The 24,757-nt window shown below is 44.9% G+C and overlaps 1 protein-coding gene and 1 pseudogene across 2 annotated transcripts in view; both read left to right on the top strand.

Annotated features, from left to right (window-relative positions):
- The window catches only part of BLTP2 (bridge-like lipid transfer protein family member 2), a 29,998-nt gene that overhangs the window by 4,427 nt on the left and 814 nt on the right, over positions 1 to 24,757 (top strand). Inside the window, exons 10-38 of one of the 2 annotated variants that reach the window (XM_070394479.1) lie at positions 26 to 93; positions 200 to 345; positions 1,015 to 1,133; positions 1,243 to 1,406; positions 1,550 to 1,805; positions 2,323 to 2,528; positions 3,671 to 4,766; positions 5,200 to 5,391; positions 5,528 to 5,730; positions 5,878 to 5,996; positions 6,108 to 6,328; positions 6,854 to 7,044; positions 7,181 to 7,280; positions 7,423 to 7,625; positions 8,515 to 8,809; positions 12,309 to 12,466; positions 12,746 to 12,952; positions 18,974 to 19,073; positions 19,309 to 19,491; positions 19,840 to 19,961; positions 20,663 to 20,818; positions 20,904 to 21,025; positions 21,592 to 21,772; positions 22,732 to 22,818; positions 23,019 to 23,129; positions 23,269 to 23,404; positions 23,514 to 23,644; positions 23,829 to 23,930; positions 24,205 to 24,339. In XM_070394479.1, coding sequence (XP_070250580.1) covers positions 26 to 93; positions 200 to 345; positions 1,015 to 1,133; positions 1,243 to 1,406; positions 1,550 to 1,805; positions 2,323 to 2,528; positions 3,671 to 4,766; positions 5,200 to 5,391; positions 5,528 to 5,730; positions 5,878 to 5,996; positions 6,108 to 6,328; positions 6,854 to 7,044; positions 7,181 to 7,280; positions 7,423 to 7,625; positions 8,515 to 8,809; positions 12,309 to 12,466; positions 12,746 to 12,952; positions 18,974 to 19,073; positions 19,309 to 19,491; positions 19,840 to 19,961; positions 20,663 to 20,818; positions 20,904 to 21,025; positions 21,592 to 21,772; positions 22,732 to 22,818; positions 23,019 to 23,129; positions 23,269 to 23,404; positions 23,514 to 23,644; positions 23,829 to 23,930; positions 24,205 to 24,339 — 5,510 coding nt within the window. The other variant, XM_070394478.1, reaches the window with a different exon arrangement.
- On the top strand, positions 14,982 to 15,074 carry LOC138995207 (U6 spliceosomal RNA; annotated as a pseudogene).

Here is a 24,757-nt window from a genome sequence, read left to right on the forward strand (position 1 = left end):
TCTGATCTGTCCTCTGCCCTTACAGATGGGTTGTTGCTGTCCCAGAGCCGCCAGCGCATTGTCTGCCTCAACTCCCTCAAGGCTAGTGTGCAGGTATGATGACTGTGGTACCAAGAATTATTCCTTTCTCTGTTCTCTTCCTACATCATTGCCTTATGAGATAAAACCCAAGTTCATAGTTCTGGTGTTCTCTTTCTAGGTAACTACCATTGACCTCGCAGCCTCTCTGGTTGTGAACACTTGTATTATTCATTACCGGCACCAAGAATTTTCTCACTGGATGCACATGCTAGCACTTGAGACCCAAGGGTCTAGTTCATCTGTTCTTAAGCAAAGGAAGAAAAGGTCAGTGCAATCTTTTTCAATTACCATTTCATCAGATGGATTATTTTGATTTAAAGTGGTGTCTTACGTGAAATTGTTTTTGACTGTTTGATCTTTCTAAATTTCAGTTTCAATGTCCCAGTCTCAATAGCAATCCTATTTTATATATCTTCCCCATTAGAATAGGCTCTTTAATGGTAGGATGAAGTCCTCTTTTTTTTTATGTCCTCAGTACCTAGCACAGTACCTTATACAAAATAAATATTTGCTAAACTGAACTTAAATGATGAACAGTATCTTGTCTGCCTCAGATGATAAAGTGACAGGTCATATTAGCAGTGCCGTATCTCTCTTTGTGTAGTGCTTGCATTATGTTGCATAGAAAACTTACGGTTAATAGTTTGGAAGTGATGCTCCTTGGTTGTAGAAGTTTGAGTTCTGTGATATGCTGATGTTCACCGTATTTGACCTATGAAATGACAGTTTCATATGGTTCAACCTGATATCTTTCTGGCATTCCTGCAGACTAACTGTTGGGAGTAGCACTGAACTCACTAGTTTAGTTTTTTATTTTCAAGTTGCATCAGTTTCTAAAAATCACAACAAAACTCACACTGATTTTTGAGAGCTTCCATGATAGGAAGCTGCAATTCTTTCTTTATTAAACAATGATGTCTTATCCCTGTACAGAACTTTCCCCCAAATCCTGGCTCCCATCATCTTTAGCACTTCCATCTCCAATGTCAACATTTCCATTCAGCTTGGAGATACACCGCCCTTTGCCTTGGGATTCAATTCCATTTCTCTGGGTAAGCTCTGGGATGTAAAAGGAACAAGACCTGTCCATTAGTGGAGCTGGACCCAATTGATGGCCACAGTGGCTCCACGGAATGCCTCTCTCCTGCCTTCTTTGTTTAGATTATCAGCATCTGCGGCCACAGAGTATCCATCAACGGGGCATCCTAACTGTGGACCACCTCTGCTGGCGGGTGGGCAGTGACTCTCACATTCAGCGGGCACCCCACCCACCCAATATGCATGTTTGGGGTGAGGCACTTGTCCTGGACTCTTTCACACTACAGGTAGGTGAACAGGGGCCCATGCAGTTTCCTCATCCTGCCCTGCTTTACAGCATGTAGCACCTTTTTGGCAGCAAGCAATGCGTTAGGGCATTACAGAACTGTGTCTGCATGCTCCTAATGGAGTCCCTCTGCTGCTTTTCCAGGGTAGCTATAATCAGCCTCTCAGCCTGTCCAGCACCCAGTCGGATACCCTCTTTCTTGATTGTACCATCCGAGGACTGCAGGTAGAAACATCAGACACCTGTGCCCAGTGTCTCTCTCGGATCTTATCCTTGATGGGCCCACAATCTGGGAAGTCAGTCTCTAGAGAATCTTCATTCGGGGAGTCTGTGTCATTACTGTGGAAGGTGGACTTGAAGGTGGAGGACATGAACTTGTTCACCCTTTCTGCCCTCGTTGGTAAGTAGGACAGGGAGTCTATACCAAAGTGGGTAGTTTATAACCTAAGCACATTATGCAGATTCAACCTGTTCCTTCTAATTTAATGAAGCTTATTATTTGGAATTTTTCTGAATTAGAGGATGAAATGCTGGAATTACGTTTCTTGGTATTTCTTAAGGGCTTATAAAAGGCAATTATTAAGCAAGATATGTAAGAAAAAGACAGCCTTGATGTCTGATCAAGAGAATGAGATGCATGTAGTGTTTGTTTATTTGTTTTCTTTTTTTTCCTTGTGTGTTTAGTAACTGATGTATTTCTGGGCAATTTGTAGGAGTTAGGGAACTTCTTTGGCCTTGCCAGAAGTTTAGGTTAAGATTGGAAAGGGAAATTTTCCCTTAAACATGAGAAACGAAGTTAGGGAGGTGTGGGGAATAAAGACAACTAGAGTGAAGAGAATAAGTAACAAAGGAGAGTGAGGACTGAAGTTGCCATTTGAGAGCTGAGAATCAAGGCTGACATGGTTTCTGGATGTTAGGTGCTTCAGAGGTCCGACTGGACACACTGACTGTCCTGGGAAGTGCTGAAACCTCCACTGTGGGTATCCAAGGGCTTGTGCTTACACTGGTGAAGTCAGTCACAGAGAAGATGCAGCCCTGTTGCAAGGCTCCTGACATCCCTGCGCCAGTGCTCAGCCTCTCCATGCTCTCCATCACCTATCACAATAGCATCCGTTCTCTAGAGGTAATGCTTCTGTGGGGAGGTTGAGTTACATTGGGTTTTCCTTAGACTTAGAGCATTGCCCAGTCTTTGGAGTCATGTAAAATTCATCTGTGAGAAATACAGCACCTGGTGTTCTTTTTTCCTGGCTTGTTCTAAACATTTTTAACTCTTCATTACAAAATTTAAAGTCTATGTAAAACTAGAGAGACTATGTGGACTTTCGTGTATTCATTCCCAGCTTCAATAATTAGCAGCTTATGACCAATTTATTTCATCTACACTTCCACCAATTGCTCCTGCCCTCTGGCTCTGGGATTATTTGGCAGCAGATACATAATATCCACTGTAAATATTTTGGTGCATAGCTCTGAAAAATAAGGGGCTTTTTAAAGATCATAATCTTGTGTCATGTTGCTGAAGCTCTCAGCTCATCCAAAGGCTGGAAGATGGAAGTGCTGGTAAGTTTTCAGAGGCTTTTCAATACCTTTCTCTCAGGCTATTAGATGGACGTGGGACCCTCTGAGGAGGAGAGTGGAATAGCTTCCTGTTTGTTAGACTTCAACTTCCTTTGGAAATTGAAGTGTTTCCTTTTCAGAGGCTGGAACTCAAAAGGAATTTTTCTGTCCTGGAATTTTAATTTTCTCTGCCCACTTAGATATTCAGAACCATTTTATTTTTCAAGCTGTTCCCTTCTTTGAGGCATACTTTCACATAAGTCAGTTTGCTGTATTGATTTCTGTGTTCGTTACTTTATATACTAGATTTTAGTAAAAATGTGCATGAAACATTTTCAAATTGATTGTTGCAGTGGTTATGATACATTGTGGCAGTTATTGAAAGATAACTTATGAGCAGAAACATAAAGTCAAATGGTTTAATGAGTATGTGCTGTGTATACTGGATATACTTTGGTAGGTGCCAAATAAAACACATGGCCTCTATTCTCAAACAGCTTAGAATCCAGTTGAGGAGAACTTTAGTGTGAGTGCTTTTAAGTGCTCTTGGTGCTAAGAACATGGAAGGGACTAATTAATGTGGTTACTCAGGAAAGACTTCTAGGTGGAGATGGTTCTCGGGTCATATGTGCATGTATAATAACCCCTGTCATCTCTTCTGTTCTGGGACATGGTAACTGACAGATCCTTTTCTCTTGCTTCCTAAAGGTTCAGTGTGGTGCAGGGCTTACTTTACTCTGGAGCCCCCCAGATCACATGTACTTGTACCAGCATATCCTGGCCACCCTGCAGTGCCGAGACTTACTAAGAGCCACTCTCTTTCCTGAGACTGTTCCACTCCTGGCACTAGAGACTCCAGGGGCCACTTCTGAGCGAGAAGGCCAACCTCCCGAAACATCTCCCTCAAAACGGCTGCTAAACCTGACACTAGAGGTGAGCACGGCCAAGCTGACTGCTTTTGTAGCGGAGGACAAGTTCATTACCCTGGCTGCAGAAAGTGTGTCACTGAGCCGGCATGGGGGTTCACTTCAGGCTTACTGCCCAGAGCTGGCTGCTGGCTTTGATGGCAATAGCATTTTCAACTTCAAGGAGGTGGAGGTGCAGCTGCTACCTGAGCTAGAGGAGATGATCCTCCACCGGAACCCCTTGCCTGTGCTGCAGACCCTCCGGAACCGTGTTTGGCTCCTCTCCCTCGGCTCAGTTTCAGTGGAGTTTCCTTATCAGTATGATTTTTCTCAAACTCTGGACGAGGCTGTGGGAGTTCAGAAATGGCTTAAGGGGCTCCACCGAGGAGGAACTCATGCTCAGGCCTCTCCAAGCCCTGCCCCACTCCCACCTGATCTACTTTTGAAAGTTCAGCACTTCTCATGGGTTTTCCTGGATGACATTTTTGAGGTGAAACTTCGAGATAATTATGAACTAATGAAGGATGAAAGTAAGGAGAGTGCCAAAAGGTTGCAGCTGCTGGATGCCAAAGTGGCTGCCCTTCGGAAACAGCATGGGGAGTTATTGCCAGCCCGCAAAATTGAGGAGCTCTATGCCTCTTTGGAACACAAAAACATTGAAATCTACATCCAGCGCTCCCGTCGTCTCTATGGCAACACACCCATGCGCAGGGCATTGCTCACTTGGAGCCTGGCAGGGCTAGAGCTGGTGGCTCTGGCAGATGCTTCCTTCCATGGGCCTGAACGTGTGATAGAGCAGGTTCGAGAGCTTGATCCAGGCAGCCCTTTTCCTGCTGAGGGAGTAGATCATGTTATTCAGTGGTGTCGTATGCTCAAGTGCAGTGTCAAGACTTTTCTGGGTAAGTCTTTATTTGCAGACCCTGGTGTTTGCCCTTGGAGCGCCAAGGAGCATTTTGAGTGATTACAGAGCAGCTTGGTTATATTGGGAACTGTGGCTGTTTTTGGATGGGTGGAGTGGGATGGGTGTGGGCTCTTCATACCTTTCTTTGTTCCTGAATTTCACCCCAAAACTACTAGGCTAACTTAGGTAAAGGAACAACTAACTCAGTCATCTTTAGGGTTAGTGTAGCTCTTAGATCTCAGTGTTATTCCTCTCACCATCTGTTCAGGGTCTCAATGCCCTTTTTCAGCTTTTTTGCCATCTACTAGGTTGTTTTTTTCTCAGTTGAATTTGTAAAATAGGTGGGTAAAAGTAGTGGCAGGGGAGAAAATGCCTGAGTATGCTGACACGGTCCCCTGAATAGCCAGTGTGTATCTTTCTTATAATAACAGTTCGGATAAGAGACTATCCCCGGTACCTGTTTGAGATCCGTGACTGGCGGCTGATAGGTCGACTTGTGGGCACTGAACAGAGTGGTCAGCCTTGCTCCCGTCGGCGTCAAATCCTGCGCTTGGGACTACCATGGGGTAATGTGGTAGTAGAGAGGAACATGCCCCCACTCAAGTTCTACCATGACTTCCGCTGTAAGTAGAGGAGGGCAGTTGGTTTGGGATGTTGTGATGGCTGGGGTGGAACGTGCGCTGAGGCCCTTCTGCAGTGAAGGAAGAGGAAAGGGATGAAGTTGTGTAACAACCTGTATCCTTTGCCCCTCTATCCCAGCGGAAATCTTCCAGTACACAGTGGTATGGGGTCCATGCTGGGATCCAGCCTGGACACTGATTGGCCAGTCTGTGGACCTCTTGACGAAGCCCTCAGCAGACCCCAGCCCACCCTTGCCATGGTGGGACAAGAGCCGTCTTCTGTTCCATGGGGACTGGCACATGGATGTTGAACAGGCAAACCTACACCAGCTGGCTACTGAGGTGAGGGTCCAGATGAGTGGTTTTCTTATTAGGATGGTATGGTTGGGGCTTGTACAGCATTTCGGGGAAGAGAGAAAGGTACTGATTTGGGAGATGAGGGTGATATTTTTATCCATGTCTGATCCAAGTTTTTGGGGGTGGTTATAGGATCCATACAACACAACTGAGAATATGCACTGGGAGTGGAGCCACCTGTCGTTTCACTGGAAACCTGGTCAGTTTGTGTTCAAGGGTGACTTGGATGTCAACGTGAGGACAGCCTCTAAGTGAGTGGAGAGATGGTGGGGCTTTAACAGGACTCAGGGTGGAGGGAGTGGGGAAGAGCCAGGGGTCTACAGGTGACTGGGGCACTGAAGATTGGGATTATTGTGAGGCAGGTATGATGACTGCTGCTTTCTGCACCTGCCTGACCTCTGCATGACACTGGACCTTCAGTGGCTATGCCACGGGAACCCTCACGATCACCATGGCGTCACTCTTCGGGCCCCAGAATTTCTGCCTGAGGTGCCCTTGGGCCAGCTCCATGACTCCTACCGGGCCTTCCGCTCTGAGAACCTCAATCTCTCCATCAAGATGGATCTGACTCAGCACAGCGGGAGTGAGGCTTGGGTCTGGGACAATGGGGAGGAAGAGCTGGGAGGGTGGGCTTTGACACTGAGGACTTCAGCTCAGTCTTCTGGGAAGGGGATAGGGAAAGGGCAAGGGAGGATTGGGGTTAGCACCTTTTTGAAGAGGGTTGCTGAAAGCAAAGAAGTTGGATCTTTGAAAAGAGGGTGTTGCCCTATCTGGTTTGGCTCAGTGGATAAAGTGTCAACCTACGGACTAAAGGGTCCTGGGTTCGATTCCAATCAAGGGCACATGCCCGGTTGGGGGCTTGATCCCCAGTAGGCACATGGATATTGAACAGGCGATTATCTCTCATCATTGATGTTTGTTTCTCCCTCCCTCTCCCTTGCTCTCTGAAATCAATAAAAATAAAACTAAAAGAGAGGGTGTTGAGGATATTTAGTGTCAGGTTGAGTGCTGTTTGGGTTTTTAAACCTAGAACTTGAGCTAAGGAAGGATTTTGCTTCATCTCTGTGTTTTATCTGTAGCTAGGAAATGTCTATCCTTTTCTTTGCAGCAATATCCCAGCCCCGAATTCTGCTATATAGTAGTACCTTGCGCTGGATGCAAAACTTCTGGGCAACTTGGACTAGTGTCACAAGGCCTATCTGTAGGGGAAAGCTCTTCAATAACCTGAAACCCGGCAAGAAGAAACTTGGCCAGCACTACAAGCAGCTTTCCTTTACTGCACTCTTTCCCCAGCTACAGGTCAGGCTCTGACATCCCTGCTGACATCTTCAGTTCTGTTCCCCTTTCGTTGTTTACTTGTTTTTTTCTTTTCTGGTCTCTTAATCATCTCTTCAGTGCCATTTCTTCATTCAGTGTTAAGTTCTCTTGTTACCAGGTGCATTATTGGGCCTCATTTGCTCAGCAGCGGGGTATCCAGATTGAGTGCAGTCAGGGTCATGTCTTCACTCGGGGAACTCAGCGGCTTATACCTCAAGGTAAGGTAAACAGCCCCTTTATTTCTCCTAGCCTATTCCTTGTCCTTTTTTGCTTTCTCAATTCCCTTCCCTTTCTCTCTTTCTGTGCCACACTGTTCTTCTGTGCTGGTCTGCATGGACTCTGTATGCCTCCTTTCCTCAGCGGGCACAGTGATGCGGCGCCTCATCTCTGACTGGAGTGTGACCCAGATGGTTAGTGACTTAAGTCAGGTGACTGTTCATCTGATGGCCTCACCCACTGAAGAGAGTGCTGATCACTGCCTTGATCCCTTGGTAACAAAGACCCACCTACTGAGCCTGTCCTCCCTCACCTACCAACGGCATAGCAATCGCACAGCAGAGGAGGTACCGCCTGAAACAGTCTCTTTATTACCTTACTTGTATCAGTACCTATCTGAGTCTGCTCAGGTTACATAACAAAATACCATAGATTGAGTGGCTAAAACAGTACTAATTTATTTCCCACAATTCTGGGAGCTGAGAAAATCAGGGTGCTAGCATGGTCAGGTTCTGGTGAGGGCTCTCCTCCTGGCTTGTAGATGGCTGTCTTCTCTCTGTGTCTTCACATGGCATAAAAAGAGTACACGCTCTCTGATGTTTCAAGCTCTCTGGGCACAAATCCCATCATGAGGGCCTCACCCTCATGACCTAATCTAAACCTAATTATCTCCTATAGGCCCCATCTCCAAATCCATCACATTGGGGATTATGGTTTCAAAATGTAAATTTGGGGGGGGGGGGGGGTGGCGGGCAATTCAGTCTATAGCAATACATTTTAGACTAAGTCCCTGGTAGTGTTCCTAACTATATTCCAAGCATATATGTCATTACTTTATCATACACTCACTTGAATCACCTGTATCAGCATTGCTCTTTTTGAAGATTACTTTTCTTTCTCTCCTTCTAAGGATAGTCTATTGCCCTTCAGGAACTAGAGTACAACATTCCCTAGCACTTTATTTGTTCCCCCAACCCCAAATTAAGGAAGGATTTTAAGTTGAAATTCTTTGAGTCATTTAAAATACAGTGGGTATATCTAATGTACATGCTAAAACCACTTAGTTTTTCTTTATCTGGGCCTTTTTTCCCCCCCTTATCTTTCTCTAGGGCCTTCTTATCTCCCCCAGAACAGGTTTTTTATTCAACAAGATTGTTTTCTTATTTTTGCATTTGTGGTCCAGGAGAAATGGTGGGGATTTCCATGCTACCCTGAGGTTCTCTTCCTGTTTCTTAGGAGCTCTCTACTCGAGTTGGGGACCCTGCCTTTCATACACACCAGCTGCACTTGGTAGATTTACGGGCTTCCTGGACAACCACTAATCGGGACATTGCCTTTGGTTTATATGATGGCTACAAAAAGGCAGCTGTACTCAAACGCAATCTCTCTACTGAAGCCCTGAAGGGGTTAAAGATTGACCCCCAGATGCCAGCCAAAAAGCCAAAGCAGAGTGTCCCAACCAGTGCTTCAGCTCCACCTCCTGTCAGCAGTCCCAGCTTTAGCGGACAGCCTGATAAGGGGACATCAGGAGGTAAGATAGGACTCCATTGGGTTAGGTTTAGAATAAGCATGTCAAACTCATGGCCTGCGGGGCAGGCTGCATGCCTCATTTATTTGGCCTGTGTTAGCTTTTGAGTTTGACATGCTTGGTAGAATATGTACATTGGCTTGGACAGGAGTTTGAAAAGCGCTAAATCATGGCTGGTTCCATCTAGGTGTAGAGATGAAACCATTATTTTTCCATATCAGGCCACCCAAGTCTTACATAGCATTGATATGGGGCATAAAAGGGTGTAGTCCTATGGCAAGGAGAAGGATCAGGAAGAAATGGTGGGGCCAACACAGGATAAATAAGGGAAAGAAGCAAAGAATTAGAGAATTGTTTTGTGTTTTGATGAATTATTTTGTTCAGTCAACAAATATTTATAATAGGCACAGAGCACTGTGCTGGGTTCAGTGATAGATATAGAATGAACAACAGTCTATGCTTCTTAACAAGTTGTCATATCTGGATGAGCTAAGATTAGTTCATTCACTCAATCACTCATTTATTCATAGGTTCATTTTAGTTTTATTGAAGGTTTATAATATATCAGACGTGACCCTAGACTTTAGGGATACAAAAATGGGAAGAATCTTAGAAACTAGTAGATATAAAGATATGCAAATTATTATTTCATTATGAAAATGCTTTGTAAGAATGTTCAAGAAGAAAGTATTTAAATCAACATAGGGAAGTCTAGAAAGCCTTCACGGTGAAGATGATAATGAAGATGGGTCTTTAAAAAAAAAAAAAAAAAAATATATATATATATATATATTTTTTTTTTTATTGATTTCAGAGAGGAAGGGAGAGGGAGAGATAGAAACATCAAGGATGAGAAGAGAATCTTTGTTCGGCTGCCTCTGCATGCCCCCCCACTGGAGTTCAAGCCAGCAACCCAGGCATGTGCCCTGACCAGGAATTGAACCGTGACCTCCCGGTTCATAGGTCGACACTCAACCCTTGACCTACACTGGCTGGGCTTACTCATTTTTTAAGATCCATCTCAGGGGTTGAGCGTTGACCTATGACCTATGCAGGAGGCAGCCGATCAAAGATTCTCTCTCATCATTGATGTTTCTATCTCTCCCTCTCCCTTCCTCTCTGAAATCAATAAAAATATATTTTTTAAAAAAGATTAGTAAGAGTTTGACAGGTGAAGAAAGAGGAGAGAAGGGCATTTTAGGGAGAGGGGATAACAAGTACAGACAGGTGCAAGTTCATGGTGAGTTTAAGAACAAGATGAAAAATGATAAATGCCACAAGAAAGAAAGAATATGGAAGTTGTTCTTGAGTGGAGTGAAGGAGGGAATGCACTCAGGGAAGGTTTTATTGAGGAAATAACATTTGAGCTGGACCTTGAAGGCTTAGTATGGTTTAAACATGTGGGACTGGGGAGGAGATGAGTATTTAAGACAGAGGGAATATCTCTGTCTAGAATACAGAGAGTGGGGTTGGTAAAGCTTAGTGTGTTCAAAGGAGAGTGAACAGTCTATTTCAGGGGTGGGCAAACTTTTTGACTCGAGGGCCACAATGGGTTCTTAAACTGGACCGGAGGGCCGGAACAAAAGCATGGATGGAGTGTTTGTGTGAACTAATATAAATTCAAAGTAAACATCATTACATAAAAGGGTATGGTCTTTTTTTTTTTTTTTTTTTAGTTTTATTCATTTCAAACGGGCCGGATCCGGCCTGCGGGCCGTAGTTTGCCCACAGCTGGTCTGTTTGGTTGGCATAGAGAGTAGCTAAAAGAGAGGAGTGAGAGAAGATGCTGGAAAGGAAAGCTGGAGGTAGATCATCAAAGCCATTTCATGCAAGGCTAAGGAGTTTTTGGTCCTTATTCAGTAGAAAATGGTAAACTACTGAAGGTTTTTTTAATAAAGACATGTCATCATTAGAGTTTTACTTTTAGGAAGATAAATCTGGCAATGGTGCAGAGGAGGACTGGAGAGGAAGGAACTGGAGGTGGGGAGACAAATTAGGAAACTATTGTGGTGTCTCAACAAAGTAACAAGGGCCTGAACTAGGTAGAGGCCGGGGGAATGAAGATGAGGGGATGGAAATATAAGAGATTTGGAAACTATTTGGAAAAAGGAGTTAAAACAGGAGGAAAGCGAAAATGAAGCTAAACAGGTTTGGGAAGGTATAGAGTTGTTGATTTAGACATACTGAGTTTTTGGTGCAAGTAGTACATCAAAGTAATGTTTAGCAAACAGATGGAAATGAGGGTTTAAAAGCTTAGGGCTAGAGATAGAGACTTGGGAATTACAGGATAGAGCTAAGAGTTCATGCAAAGGAGATAATAGTTGCTTACTGTGTGGCAGGTACTCTGTGAGACACATTTCTATATTCTTTTAAATTCTCTCAACAACCTTATGAGATAGTTTCTGTTACTTTACAGACAAGGAAACTGAACACAGGTTAAAGCAAACTGCTGAGGGTCGCAATCAAGTAACTGGCAGAGATGGGATCTTAAACAGAGGCAGACTAGTCTAATTCTGGAGACTGTGCTTTTAACCATAACACTGTCAGACAAACTCATTAGAAGAAAGTAAGAAAGGGACAGGAACATGCCAAGGATAGACCTTAGGAGATACTTCTTTCTTTTTTTAAAAAAAATATATTTTATTGATTTTTTACAGAGAGTAAGGGAGAGGGATAGTTAGAAACATCAATGAGAGAGAAACATCGATCAGCTGCCTCCTGCACACCCCCTACTGGGATGTGCCACAACCCAGGTACATGCCCTTGACCGGAATCGAACCCAGGACCCCTCAGTCCGCAGGCCGACGCTCTATCCACTGAGCCAAACCAGCCAGGGCAGAGATACTTATTTCTAAGACCTGGGGAAGGAGAGGCTAGACCAGCCGTGGGCAAACTACTGCCCGAGGGCCAGATCCGGCCGTTTGAAATGAATAAAACTAAAAAAAAAAAAGACCGTACCCTTTTATGTAATGATGTTTACTTTGAATTTATATTAGTTCACACAAACACTCCATCCATGTTTTTGTTCCGGCCCTCTGGTCCCGTTTAAGAACCCATTGTGGCCCTCGAGTCAAAAAGTTTGCCCACCCCTGGGCTAGACCACAATAGCACTGATGGCAAGAGAGTGGTTTCATGTGGAAAGGAATGGTCGACAAACAGCATTTCAAATAATTTGGAATTAAAAATAAAGGAGCAAAACGGGGGGTGGGGGGGGGGGGGCTGTGGAGATCCTAATCTAGAGGTGGATATGCCTAAGAGAAAAAAATGCTACCACTTTACATAGTTTCTCTTGGGAATCTGTTATTTTTATTAAAATTTAGGGGGAAATGAAATGATAACCCTTACTTTGCCCTCAGGGGTCAAGGGGCGGAGTGGGGTGGGCTGGAGTTGCAGATTAGGGAGAATACGTTCTAGCCCTTGCCTAGCTAGAGAAATTGAAAGATCAGTTTGGATGTTATCCCTTTGAAACTGTGACTTTTCCCGCTTCCTATTTCTCTGCCAGGTGCTTACATGTTGCAGAAGCTGATTGAAGAGACGGATAAGTTTGTAGTGTTCACAGAAGATGAGTCAGGTGTGAGTGACCAGTTGTGTGGCATTGCTGCCTGCCAGACGGATGATATATATAACCGAAACTGCCTAATTGAGCTGGTCAACTGCCAGGTATCATCTCTTTACCAGAGCACTTGGACACTGGGTTAGGTCATAATCATGTGTTCACCTTCCCCTACCTCTAAATAAGAATGGGTGAATAGAACTCCAAAAAATCACTCCTTCCAGCAGGTATCAGGGATAATCACTCACTACAATATCTAAAAGCCAGTAGAGTTCACTCAGTAGGCCAGAATTAGACCCAGCTGCAGTTAATGGTACACTCCTCTAACTAATCTCATCTTTCCTGGTGGCTCTGGTGCTATGACTCTGCTTCTGTCTCTGGTATAGATGGTTCTTCGTGGAGCAGAGACAGAAGGTTGTGTCATTGTGTCTGCTGCTAAAGCCCAGCTGCTGCAGTGTCAACATCATCCAGCTTGGTATGGTGACACATTGAAGCAAAAGACATCCTGGACTTGCCTGCTGGATGGCATGCAGTACTTTGCCACCACTGAAAGCAGCCCCACTGAGCAGGATGGCCGACAGCTCTGGTTAGAGGTTAGTCAGCAGGCTGGGAAGGTCCATTACATCCCTTTTTCCATAATTGCCCCCTTCCAGCAGAATAATTACGAGAATCTTGACAGTACCTATTGCTACCAGCTTAGCAGAAGGATGATTACACCTTAATGTAGGAACTGTAGCTCTGGTCTGTGTCTGTGAATACACAGATTTTTATTTATTTTTTTTTTAAATCTCATGCTGTTCTTTTCATTGCAAGAGAAATTCTCATTGCCCAGCACTAGAATAAAATGGGTTGGAACTTTTTTTACTTTTGAAAAGGTTATTGACCCCATTAATAATATCACACTAATCAGCAGGTAGCTTGAAAACAGGCAGTAAGTCAGAATTTTATTTATTTTTTTAGAAGTAGGAATTTATTAATTTATTTTTGTAGAGAGCAAGGGAGAGGGGGAGAGAGAGAGAAATATCAATGATGAGAGAGAATCACCAATAGGCTGCCTCCTGCATGCCCCCTACTCGGGACTGAGCCCGCAACCCAGGCATATGCCCTTGACCGGATTCAAACCTGAGACCCTTCAGTCCGAAGGATGATGCTCTTTCACTGAGCCAAACTGGCTAGGGTGTAAGTCAGAATTTTAGATAAGCTCTCTGTCTTTTCTCTGATCACTCTATTTAAAAATACATATATACTATAGGCCCAATGCACGGATTTGTGCACTGGTGGGGTCCCTCTGCCTGGCCTGTGGCTCTCTGACATCCCCTGAGGTGTCCCAGATTGCGACAGGGCACAGGCCAGGCCGAGGATCCCCACTGGTGCACGACTGGGCTGGGGAGGGACCGCGGGGGAGCTCCAGGGTGTGTCCAGCCTATCTTGCCCTGTCCTGACCGGGGCCGATCGTCGGGGCCCAGGAGGGACTGCAGGAGGGCTCCAGGTGTGTTCGACCCATCTCGCCCAGTCCCAATCGGCTGGACCCCAGCAGCAAGCTAACCTATTGGTCAGAGCATCTGCCCCCTGGTGGTCAGTGCCCATTATAGCTACTGGTCGAAGAGTAGAACAGTTGCTTAGGCTTTTATACATATAGACTAGAGGCCCGGTGCATGAAATTCATGCACAGGTGGCCCTAGGTCTGGCTGGTGATTGAAGCATGAACATCTGGCATGGAAGGGCAGGTACCAGCTGACCTCTGGGTTCTGTGCAGCACCTGGGCCCCTGGGCCCCCTTCACCTGAGTCATGGCGCCCGAGTCCCCACACAGAGATGTGGTGAGCATGGCCAGACGCCACGGGCCAGAGCGCAGCATGGGCCTCTGGGCTACCCAACGGCGCCGCACGGAAGCTGGGCAGGCAATGCATTCTCTCCCTACCAGCCTCTCAGACTGGCTCCTCATGAACCCATGGGGAGCACAACCAACCGGCCCCTGCAGTCCCGAAGGCTGTGGCCTGGCTCACCGGAAGAGGCTGTGCGGGTGTGGGGCAGGCTCCTTGTGGGCACCCCGCACCTCAGTGTGGGGGCTTCCCCATCGCGAGAGCCCTGGCGTCCCGGGGAAGGGTAGCAGGGGGAGTGAGAGCGAGCTTGGTAGACACCCCGCATTCTCACCGCACCTCAGTCCCTGTCACCCCCACCCCCAGGTAGCTGGGGAGAGGTTGCAGTCCCCTGCCCAGGTGCCATGGGAGGTTGGGTGAACAGGGCCTGCCAGCCGCTGGTCACTGGCCACTGGTCGCCGTCTGCAGGGCAATCGGTTGGGGCTGGGCCCCCTGCCTGGCTCCCTCAGTGCCTGGGAGTGGTGTGGCGGCCCTGCCCCCGCCACTGCCACTGGTCACCATCTGTGGGGCGATTGGGGCCCCCCGCTTGCATCTGCCTTGGCCTGGCACCGCTCGCTCACCTGCTCCACCATCCCATCTCGGTCCCACTCTCGTAGGTGCCCATCGGGGCCGGCAGCGCTTCCACTGCTGCCCACTGCCAGCGCTGTGCGACCCCTGGTGGTCAGTGCACTGGCATAGTGAGCTGTCGAACTCTCGGTTGAGGGGACAATTTGCATATTAGGTTTTTATTATATAGGATGATAGTGCTCGCTTCAGCAGCACATATACTAAAATTGGAATTAACATGGCCCCTGCGCAAGGATGACATGCAAATTCATTAAGTGTTCCATAAAAATGTATATATCAACCAATATATGTATTGGTTGATTGATTTTAGAGAGAGGAAGGAAGGGAAACATCGATTAGAACCATTGAATGGCTGCCTCTAGCACATCCTCTATTGGGGATTGAGCTCGCATGTGCTCTGACCAATGAATTGAACCATCTCAGTGCATGGGATAACGCTCAATCAACTGAGCCATACTGGCCAGGGATCTCTGATCACTCTTTTGTTTAAAAAAATTTTTTTTAAATTGATTTCATAGAGGAAAGTGGAGGGAGAAAGATAGAAACATCGATGATGAGAGAGAATCATTGATCGGCTGCCTCCTGCACGCCCCACACCAGGGATCTAGCCTGCAACTGGGGCATGCAACTGGGGCATGTGCCCTAACCAGAAATCAAACACATGACCTCCTGGTTCATCGGTAGACACTCAACCACTGAGCCATGCCAGCCAGGCTCTGGTCGCTCTTTTTTTAAAAAATATATTTTACTGATTTTTTACAGAGAGGAAAGGAGTGGGATAGAGAGTTAGAAACATCAATGAGAGAGAAACATCGATCAGCTGCCTCCTGCACACCCTCTACTGGGGATGTGCCCACAACCAAGGTACATGCCCTTGACCAGAATCGAACCTGGGACCCTTCAGTCCGCAGGCCGACGCTCTATCCTCTGAGCCAGACCGGTTAGGGCTCTGATCACTCTTATGAAGATGACTGAGTGGTTCTTTAAACAAGGCAATAAGTTTGAATAGAAAGACTGCTTGTCTAGGAGTCAGATTATGAGAGTTCTAATGCCAGCTTTGCCATAATAGTAGCCTTGAGCCCTTGAGCAAGTTACTTTTATTTGTAAAATGGAATTCTAATACTTCATCTTAACAAGATTGTTGAAAGGATTAAATGAGAAAGTATTTTGAAAAATATAAAGCTTCATTCAGATGGAAAATAGTCTTAACTTTTTTGGTCAGTATGTCTGGGGAGGTACATGTAAGATAATCTTTTTGTTAGATGTTGAGATTGTGAGCAGTTGCTGTAAATTTTCTTTTCAGCTTCTTGGTAAAATTTGTACTATAATTTCTAGGATATAATATTATTGGGAAATTTAATGGTTATGTGATATACCTAGTCAATATTCTGCATTGTCATTACTTATTTTTTTTTTAAATATATGTTATTGATTTTTTACAGAGAGGAAGGGAGAAAGATAGAGAGTTAGAAACATCGATGAGAGAGAAACATCGATCAGCTGCCTCCTGCACATCCCCTGGGGATGTGCCCGCAACCCAGGTACATGCCCTTGACCGGAATCGAACCTGGGACCTTTCAGTCCACAGGCCAACGCTCTATCCACCGAGCCAAACCGGTTTCGGCGTCATTACTTATTTAACAGGAGTTAAGTGTTCACGTTGTGCTGGGTGTGGTACACCCAGTGAGTTATTAGAACTAGCTATGTCTGATAAGGATCAATGTGATAACATCTTTTGCTATTCTATTCATTGGGGTTAAAGCTTATCCCTTCCTTCTCCTTGGCTACTGCTTCTTCCTCCAGTGACCTTAGGGCTTAATCCAGGAAACCTCTAGTATAATTATTATAAGAAGTAGTAAGGCCCTAACCAGTTTGGCTCAGTGGATAGAGCATCGGCCTGCGGACTGAAGGGTCCCAGGTTCGATTCTGGTCAAGGGCATATACCTTGGTTGCAGGCACATCCCCAGTAGGGAGTGTGCAGGAGGCAGGTGATCGATGTTTCTCTCTCATCGATGTTTCTAATTCTCTCCTCCTCTCCCCTCCTCTCTGTAAAAAATCAATAAAATATATTAAAAAAAAAAAAAGAAGTAGTAAGCATTTCATCAGATGTCAAGCCAAGTAAGGGTCAAGTTATTGATAATATGAGAGGACATGCCAATATATTTCAGCTGTAGTTCAGGCAAGCAGTGCTCTTTACCAGTAGTCTCAGAAGGTATGCACAGAAGGTGTTAACTATTCACACAGCATGAGCTATGCAAGCTCTACCAACTTGGCATTTTCTGAGCCCCTGCTGTTTTTAGATATGCCTTCTTTTGCAAGTGAACCCTTCTTTTTCCCCTCAGGATGTGATGTTAATATTAGATCGGAATGTCCTTGGCTTAGATGAGAGGGCCTTTGATCTTGCTTTTTCTATGTAAATTTTTGTGTGACTTGACAGATCTGCTTATGGTCTATATCACTCATTCTATTATTCAGTTGACTTCAGCTAGGCAGAGAGTCAAAATAATTCAGTCCCTTTCCCTGATGGCAATAGTGTCAGCGTGGTTGGTCTGAAGACAGAAAACAGCAAGAACACAAAAACATGAATACCAAAGTGGGTGGGAAATTTAGGTTTTGATGAAAATTTTACTCATAACATGATTTGATTTTCCCCCCCAGCTTTTTAAGTTGTGATAAAACACACATTAACATAAAATTTACCCTCTTAACCATTTTTAAGTGCACAGTTCAGTGGTATTAAATACATTCATGATGTTATACAACCATAACCACAATCCATCTTCATAACTCTGTCTTATAAAACTGAATCTCTGTACCTATTGCCTGGCTGGAGTTGGTTGAGCGTTGTCCTGTGCACCAAAAGGTTGCCAGTTTGATTCCCTGTCGGGACACATACCTGGGTTGTGGGTTCGATCCCTGATCAGGGCCCATATGGAAGGCAGTCAATCAATGTTTCTCCCCTCCTTCCTCTCTCTAAGCATGTCCTCAGGTGAGGATTAAAAACAACAAAACAAAAAACTATATCTGTTAATAACTCCTCACCTTCCCTTTTCCCCAGACCTTGGCAACCACCATTCTACCTTCTGTCTCTGATTTTAACTACTTTTTTTTTTTCTTATTGTTGAAAGTATTGCATATGTCCCCCTTTCCCCCCTCCCATTGACCTCTTTGATTTTAACTACTCTTAAGTACCTCATGTAAGTGGAGTCATACAGTATTTTTGTGTGTGTGACTGGTTTATTTCACTTAGTATAATGTTCTCAAGGTTCATCTATGTTATAGCATGTGTCAGAATTTCCTTTTTAAGGATCAATAATGTTCCATTGTATGTAAATACAATATATTGCTTATTTATTCATCCACTGATAGACACTTGGATTGCTTCCATCTTTTAGCTATTGTGAATAATGCTGCTATGGACATGAGTGTACAAATATACCTTTGAGCCCTCCATGGTTAGAGCATCAGCCTGAACACTGAAGGGTCTTTGGTTTGGTTCCTGGTCAAGCAAGGGCATGTACCTGGCATGCAGGTTCAATCCCTGGCCCTAGTTGGGGTGCATACAGGAGGCAGCCAATCGATGTTTCTCTCCCCCCGCTCCCTTCCACTCTTCTGAAAATCAATGGAAAAAGTACCTTTGGGTGAGGATTAACAACAACAACAACAATATATACAGTATATCTTCAAGATCCTGCTTTCAGTTCTTTTGGGTATATGACTGGATCATATTGGAATTCTGTTTTTAATTTTTTGAGAACTTCCATACTGTTTTCCACAGTGGTTATACTATTACATTCCCGCCAATGGTGCATAAGTGTTCTAATTTCTGGACAATCTTGCCAACACTTGTTATTTCTCTTTTCTTATTTTTATAATTAGCCATCCTAATGGGTGTGAGGTAGGACATGATTTTATTTTAACCTAGCTTGTTTTTCTGGCCTGAGGCCTGTGGGCCTGGCAAAATGTGCATGTAACTCAGAATTTGGATGGTTTGGGTCAAGAGAGAGACATATATGTCTTCTACACTGGGAGATCTTTCAAGTTACTCCAGGAAGTGGAAATCTAGATAGATAGTGTAACTACTTGTATCATGGAGATCTGTGACCCAGTTGGCCAGAACAAGGTACTGCTTCCCAGGAGTTAAAGGCGCATGTATCTCTGTCTTCAGGTGAAGAATATCGAGGAGCACCGGCAACGTAGTCTGGACTCTGTGCAAGAGCTGATGGAGAGCGGGCAGGCAGTGGGAGGCATGGTTACCACCACCACAGGTCAGCTCTACTCTCTTCGTCATCATATGGTTATATGGTTAGGTGTAGATGTGCATCCCAAAGGATCCTGATTTCCTTACCTACTCTTAATGCTGTAGTAGGACCATTTTGTGTTAGGCCAGGTTGAAAGCAAGTGTCTGGAGTTCCCTAGACATCACACATAGCTAGCTGGGTGGCTCCTACAATACCTCTATTGAGAATGTCTTTCTCTTACCTCTTTCCCACCTCTTCCCAGATTGGAACCAACCAGCTGAGGCACAACAAGCCCAGCAAGTCCAGCGGATCATTTCACGCTGCAACTGTCGAATGTACTATATTAGTTACAGTCATGACATTGATCCTGAACTGGCAACTCAGATTAAGCCACCTGAGGTTCATGAGAAACAGGAAAAGGAAGATCTCCTAAAGAAGCATGAAGGTATTCGGGGCTTGAAATGCTTTTAGGAGGGTACTAAGGAACTTATAAAAGCAGTTATTTGAGGTTTTGAGGCAGTGTGTTATTAAAAGTCCTACTCTGCACCGAACATTAACATTTCACTTTGCTCTACATTTCGTAAATTCTTCTGAGAATAACTGGAGGGAACTGTGAAGAATGGGTATTTGTTAATTTTGAAATAAGCAAATATGTTTCTACCCATGAGCATTTATCACCAAGCCCTTTCTATGGGGTTAACTAATAGGAGTGATTCCAAATATAGTTTAGGACATGGGGTAGATATTTAAGGAGAAACTTGAGCCTCTTATTTAGCTGCTACCAATTACTTAGGGGCTGTGGATACCTTCACTCTTATCCATCATGAGCTGGAAATCTCCACCAATCCAGCTCAGTATGCCATGATCCTGGACATTGTCAACAACCTGCTGCTCCATGTAGAACCCAAACGGAAGGTAAGCATGGGCCCTTGTAGAAGGCCAGTTATCTTCACAGGAACCCTCGGACCTTGTGCTTTAGAGTCCATTAAGAAAAGCCGTGAACACCGTAGCCGGTTTGGCTTAGTGGATTGAGCGTCAGCCTGTGGACTGAAGGGTCCCAGTTTTGATTCTGGTCAAGGGCACATGCCAGGTTGCAGACTCGATCCCCAGTAGGGGGCGTGTAGGAGGCAGCCAATCAATGATTCTATCATTGATGTTTCTCTCTCTCTCCCTCTCCCAAATCAATAAAAATATATTTAAAAATTAAAAAAAAGAAAGAAAAGCCATGTTTCAGACTGAAAAGGGGCCTTGTGGTTGGTATGTCATCTATTAGTCAATAGCAGCAGTTGAAGTTTCACTTATCTAGAAAAGGTCTGAGTGTCCCTGAGACTCATTGGAGCTTGTTTACTTGTTTTTCTTGGTCAGTTCTCTACTCAGTCACTTAAATACCTCTAAGAACAGTAACTGCTCCCCACTTCCACCATCCCTACCCTGGGATTTGGCTTATTGTGAAATCTTCTGCATTGGCCTACCCTTTACTCTTGCTACTGATAATGGTGATAGGTAAAGGGGAGCTTTCCAGAGGAGATCCTCATTTATTTTCATTTCTCTATTTCAATTTACTTCAAGATTTGTCTATTAGAAAATCTCATTCATTTCCCTTTCTATTCCTTTAGGAGCATAGTGAAAAGAAACAGAGGGTCAGGTTCCAGCTCGAGATTTCGAGCAATCCTGAGGAGCAGCGCAGCAGCATATTACATTTGCAGGAGGCCGTGCGGCAGCATGTGGCCCAGATACGGCAGTTGGAAAAGCAGATGTATTCTATCATGAAGGTAATCAACTGGGCAGTCTAAGGACAGGGAGGCCTCCTAAGATGAGGGAGATTTCCTCTCAGTTTCTCCTGGCCTGGCTCCCTAGTCTTTGCAGGATGACAGCAAGAATGAGAACCTTCTTGACCTGAACCAAAAGCTTCAGTTGCAACTCAACCAGGAGAAGGCCAATTTACAGCTTGAAAGTGAAGAGCTTAATATCCTCATCAGGTGAAACAGCATTCTTTTCTGCCTTTTTCCAGTTCCCCAGCTGGAGTTGATTTCTTTGCCCACATTTTGATGGTCTTTACATCTAGTGAGTATTATCAAAGGCTGATGTAGTAGATTCAGGCATCTCTTCCTGATGAGCCTTAACTGCACTTAGTCAAAAGGTTGAGAACAAGAGACCCCTTCCTTTGGATCATCAATAGAGTACCTGCTGGGAAAGGAGAAAAATGGCTAGTTGGGAAAGATCACTTTTGTGGTCTTAATACTGTGTGGCTGAGCTGAAAATAAAATATCTTGAAGTGATTAGAAAGGAACAATTATAGACATAATCATAGGTGTTAATTAGTGAAAAGAGATTACTTTATCAAGAAGCTGTAGAACTGAAAGATGGATTTGCATTCCTATGGCAGGATGTGAGAAGCAATCCTTTGAAAAAAATGTAGAGGATAGCTGTTCCAGAATAGATCCATCTCTGGGTTTATCTTATGCATCATTCTAGAGCATTCCATCCAACCCCCAACCCAAATACTATTGCCCATATTGGCTTTGATCCTCCTGTCCATTTATAGGTGTTTTAAGGATTTCCAGTTGCAGCAGGCCAACAAGATGGAGCTGCGAAAGCAGCAGGAAGATGTGAGTGTGGTCCGTCGCACTGAGTTCTACTTTGCTCAGGCACGTTGGCGCCTGACAGAGGAAGATGGACAGCTAGGAATTGCTGAACTGGAGCTGCAGCGGTTTCTCTATAGCAAGGTACTGGGTATATACAATCACACAAAGGCAGCTGTATTGAGAGGCACTGGCCTATCTTAGGAGTCTAACTCACAAAAAGAGAAACAAAAATGGGCTAGTTATTATATACCTACTAGAGGCCCAGTGCATGAGTGTGGGGGGGTGTCCCTCAGCCCAGCCTGTGCCCTCTCACAGTCCGTGACCACTTGCCTAAGCCCTCACCTAAGCCAGCAGGCGGACAGCCCCCAGGGGTCCTTAGTGCTGCCGGGGAGGCTCCCACAACCGCTGCTATACTCGCCAGTTGTGAGCCTGGCTTTTGGCTGAGTGGCGCTCCCCCTGCAGAAGTGCACTGACCTCCAAGGGACAGCTCCTGCATTGACTGTCTGCCCCCTGGTGGTCAGTGTGTGTCATTATGCCGTTTGGTCGATTTGCATATTAGGGTTTTATTATATAGGATTATATAGGATTATATAGGATTAATGATGGTATTAAAGGTTATTAATGAAACATGAGCAGAGTTCCCCTTAGATACATGCAGTTATAGATGAGAGTGATCAAATGTTTCCCTCAGTGAATAAGATTATCCCTAGAAATGTGGCGCAGAGGTAGGTATTCTAAGTCCTGCTTGAAATAGAACCTTAATTCTATACTGGCATTCAGCTTCCTGTAATTACCCATGGCATAGAGGAGAGGACATTGTTCATTCCCCCCTGCCCCTGCCCCTTTCCAGGATGTTTGGGAATGAATGAGACTATTTTTGAATGTCACAGTGACTGGGAAATACTACTGTCATTTAGTGCCCTGGCCAGTAGGTCCCATGAAAAACATGGTATTATATGAGTTTGAAAGAGATATCAAAGGTTGGGATTAGGCATATGGAGAACCTGAAAACAAATAGGTTATGTAGCAATTCTCTAGCAAGCTCCTAAGAAAAGGCTTACTATAGTGGATTGGGGGTTGGGGGTAATCTGTCTTTATAGGTGAATAAATCTGATGATACAGCAGAACATCTTCTGGAGTTGGGCTGGTTCACAATGAACAACCTCCTTCCCAATGCTGTCTACAAGGCAAGTCTTATTTCCCCATTCCTAGCCCATTCACATACTTTCTAACACAGGCCATTTGTAATGGTCCTTCCACATAAACCCACTATGGGAAACAGTGTGGTGATTTGAGATGGTGAAAGTTTGCTCATCTTAGCAAGACTATTGCTTCTCCTTTTAGTCTGCAGAGGACTTGTGGGTTGATTTATCATTCTATCCTACAGGTAGTCCTGCGTCCCCAGAGCTCCTGCCAATCTGGGCGACAGCTAGCTCTCCGCCTATTCAGCAAAGTCCGGCCCCCTGTTGGGGGTATATCTGTTAAGGAGCACTTTGAGGTTAGTAAACAGTCCTTTGGAGATCCAGGAACAAAGGGCAGTCAAAAGCTATCTGTGTATTGTATCATGCTGTTAGGGGTAGGTAAACTGAGGGATGATGTCTGAACTTAATTGCTTCTTCAGCCTTTTTCCTCTTTAGGTAAATGTGGTGCCTCTCACCATCCAGCTGACACACCAGTTCTTCCATAGAATAATGGGCTTTTTCTTTCCTGGTCGAAGTGTGGAAGATGATGAGGTTGGTGATGAGGAAGATAAGTCCAAACTGGTGACTACTGGTGAGAACTTTTATGGTGGTGCTCCAGAAGACTGGGGTAGCATAGCAGCCTCAGAGACAGCTGAAGCTCCAGAAAGAAGGCAACAGCTGGTGTGCTTGCTTTTTCATAGGAATACCAGTGGTGAAGCCTCGGCAGCTGATTGCAACAGATGATGCAGCAGCACTGGGCCCTGGGAAGGGTGTGGCACAGGGCTTGAATCGGAGTTCTGGGGTCAGAAGGTCATTTCGAAAAGCCCCAGAGGTATTGGCCATGCCCCTAATGATAGAAAAATGGAAGTTCTAGGATACTCTGTTAAGCTTGGCTGGGGATTTCTTCTGTTGCCTTTGAGTTTACTCCAGGGATGAAGGGAGATGGGAGATGTTTGGGGGTCCCAAATTTCTTCTGATGGTTTCAGGGGCTCATGCTCCTTTCTTGCCTTTCCTAGCACCCTGTGGATGATATTGACAAGATGAAAGAACGAGCTGCCATGAACAACTCCTTCATCTATATAAAGATTCCACAGGTTCCACTGTGCGTCAGCTACAAGGTCTGCTCCTCCCCAGCACTTTCTAGAACAGGGTGGGAAGGGAACCAGATAAGATCATCATAGATTAAAGACAGGGAAATAGTCTAGCTTGTGAAGTTGGGCCATGGGTGATGGCCCATTGTCAGACTGAGATAAGGGGAAATCCGTTATCTGTAGTTTGCTGCTATATGGGAAGGTACTAGACTTGAACTCAAGTACTGGCTTGGACTAAAAGTGGCATTATGATATGTTCTTCTCTTCCTCTTTCTCTTCCCTCCCCATTCTTCTCTTGCAGGGTGAGAAGAATAGTGTGGACTGGGGTGACCTTAACCTGGTGCTGCCCTGTCTGGAGTACCACAACAACACATGGACATGGCTAGACTTTGCCATGGCTGTCAAAAGGGACAGCCGCAAAGCCCTGGTTGCCCAGGTATCCCGGCAGAGTTCATGGCTGTTTGGTTAGCAGGATCTGGAAAGCAGATCTTTTGCTCAGGAGCGTTTCATTGTAGTGTGTATTAATGAGCAGCCTTGGGATGGGACAGGTGGATAAGTGAGCAACTTTTATCCCTGCTCTCTCCATGACTTTGTTCAGATGATTAAATTGAATATTTATGGTTTCGTATGTTAACTATTGATTTTTTAGGAAACTGAGGGCTGACACAAACTCAGGTTTAGAATGGCTCTAATTAGACTGTAAGCTTCTTGAAAGCAGAGATCATTTTAGGATTTGAAGGACTCCATCCATTGTGCCTGTGTGTAAATTTAATAAATCTTGATTGAATTGATTCACTGTGACTTATTTTGTCTGTCCCACTAATATTTACCTTCCCTTTTACTCCTCTCTGACC

This window comes from Myotis yumanensis, unplaced genomic scaffold, assembly GCF_028538775.1.
Source record: "Myotis yumanensis isolate MYYU_CA2020_CCGP unplaced genomic scaffold, mMyoYum1.0.hap1 SCAF_16, whole genome shotgun sequence".
In the NCBI taxonomy this organism is placed as follows: Eukaryota; Metazoa; Chordata; class Mammalia; order Chiroptera; family Vespertilionidae; genus Myotis; species Myotis yumanensis.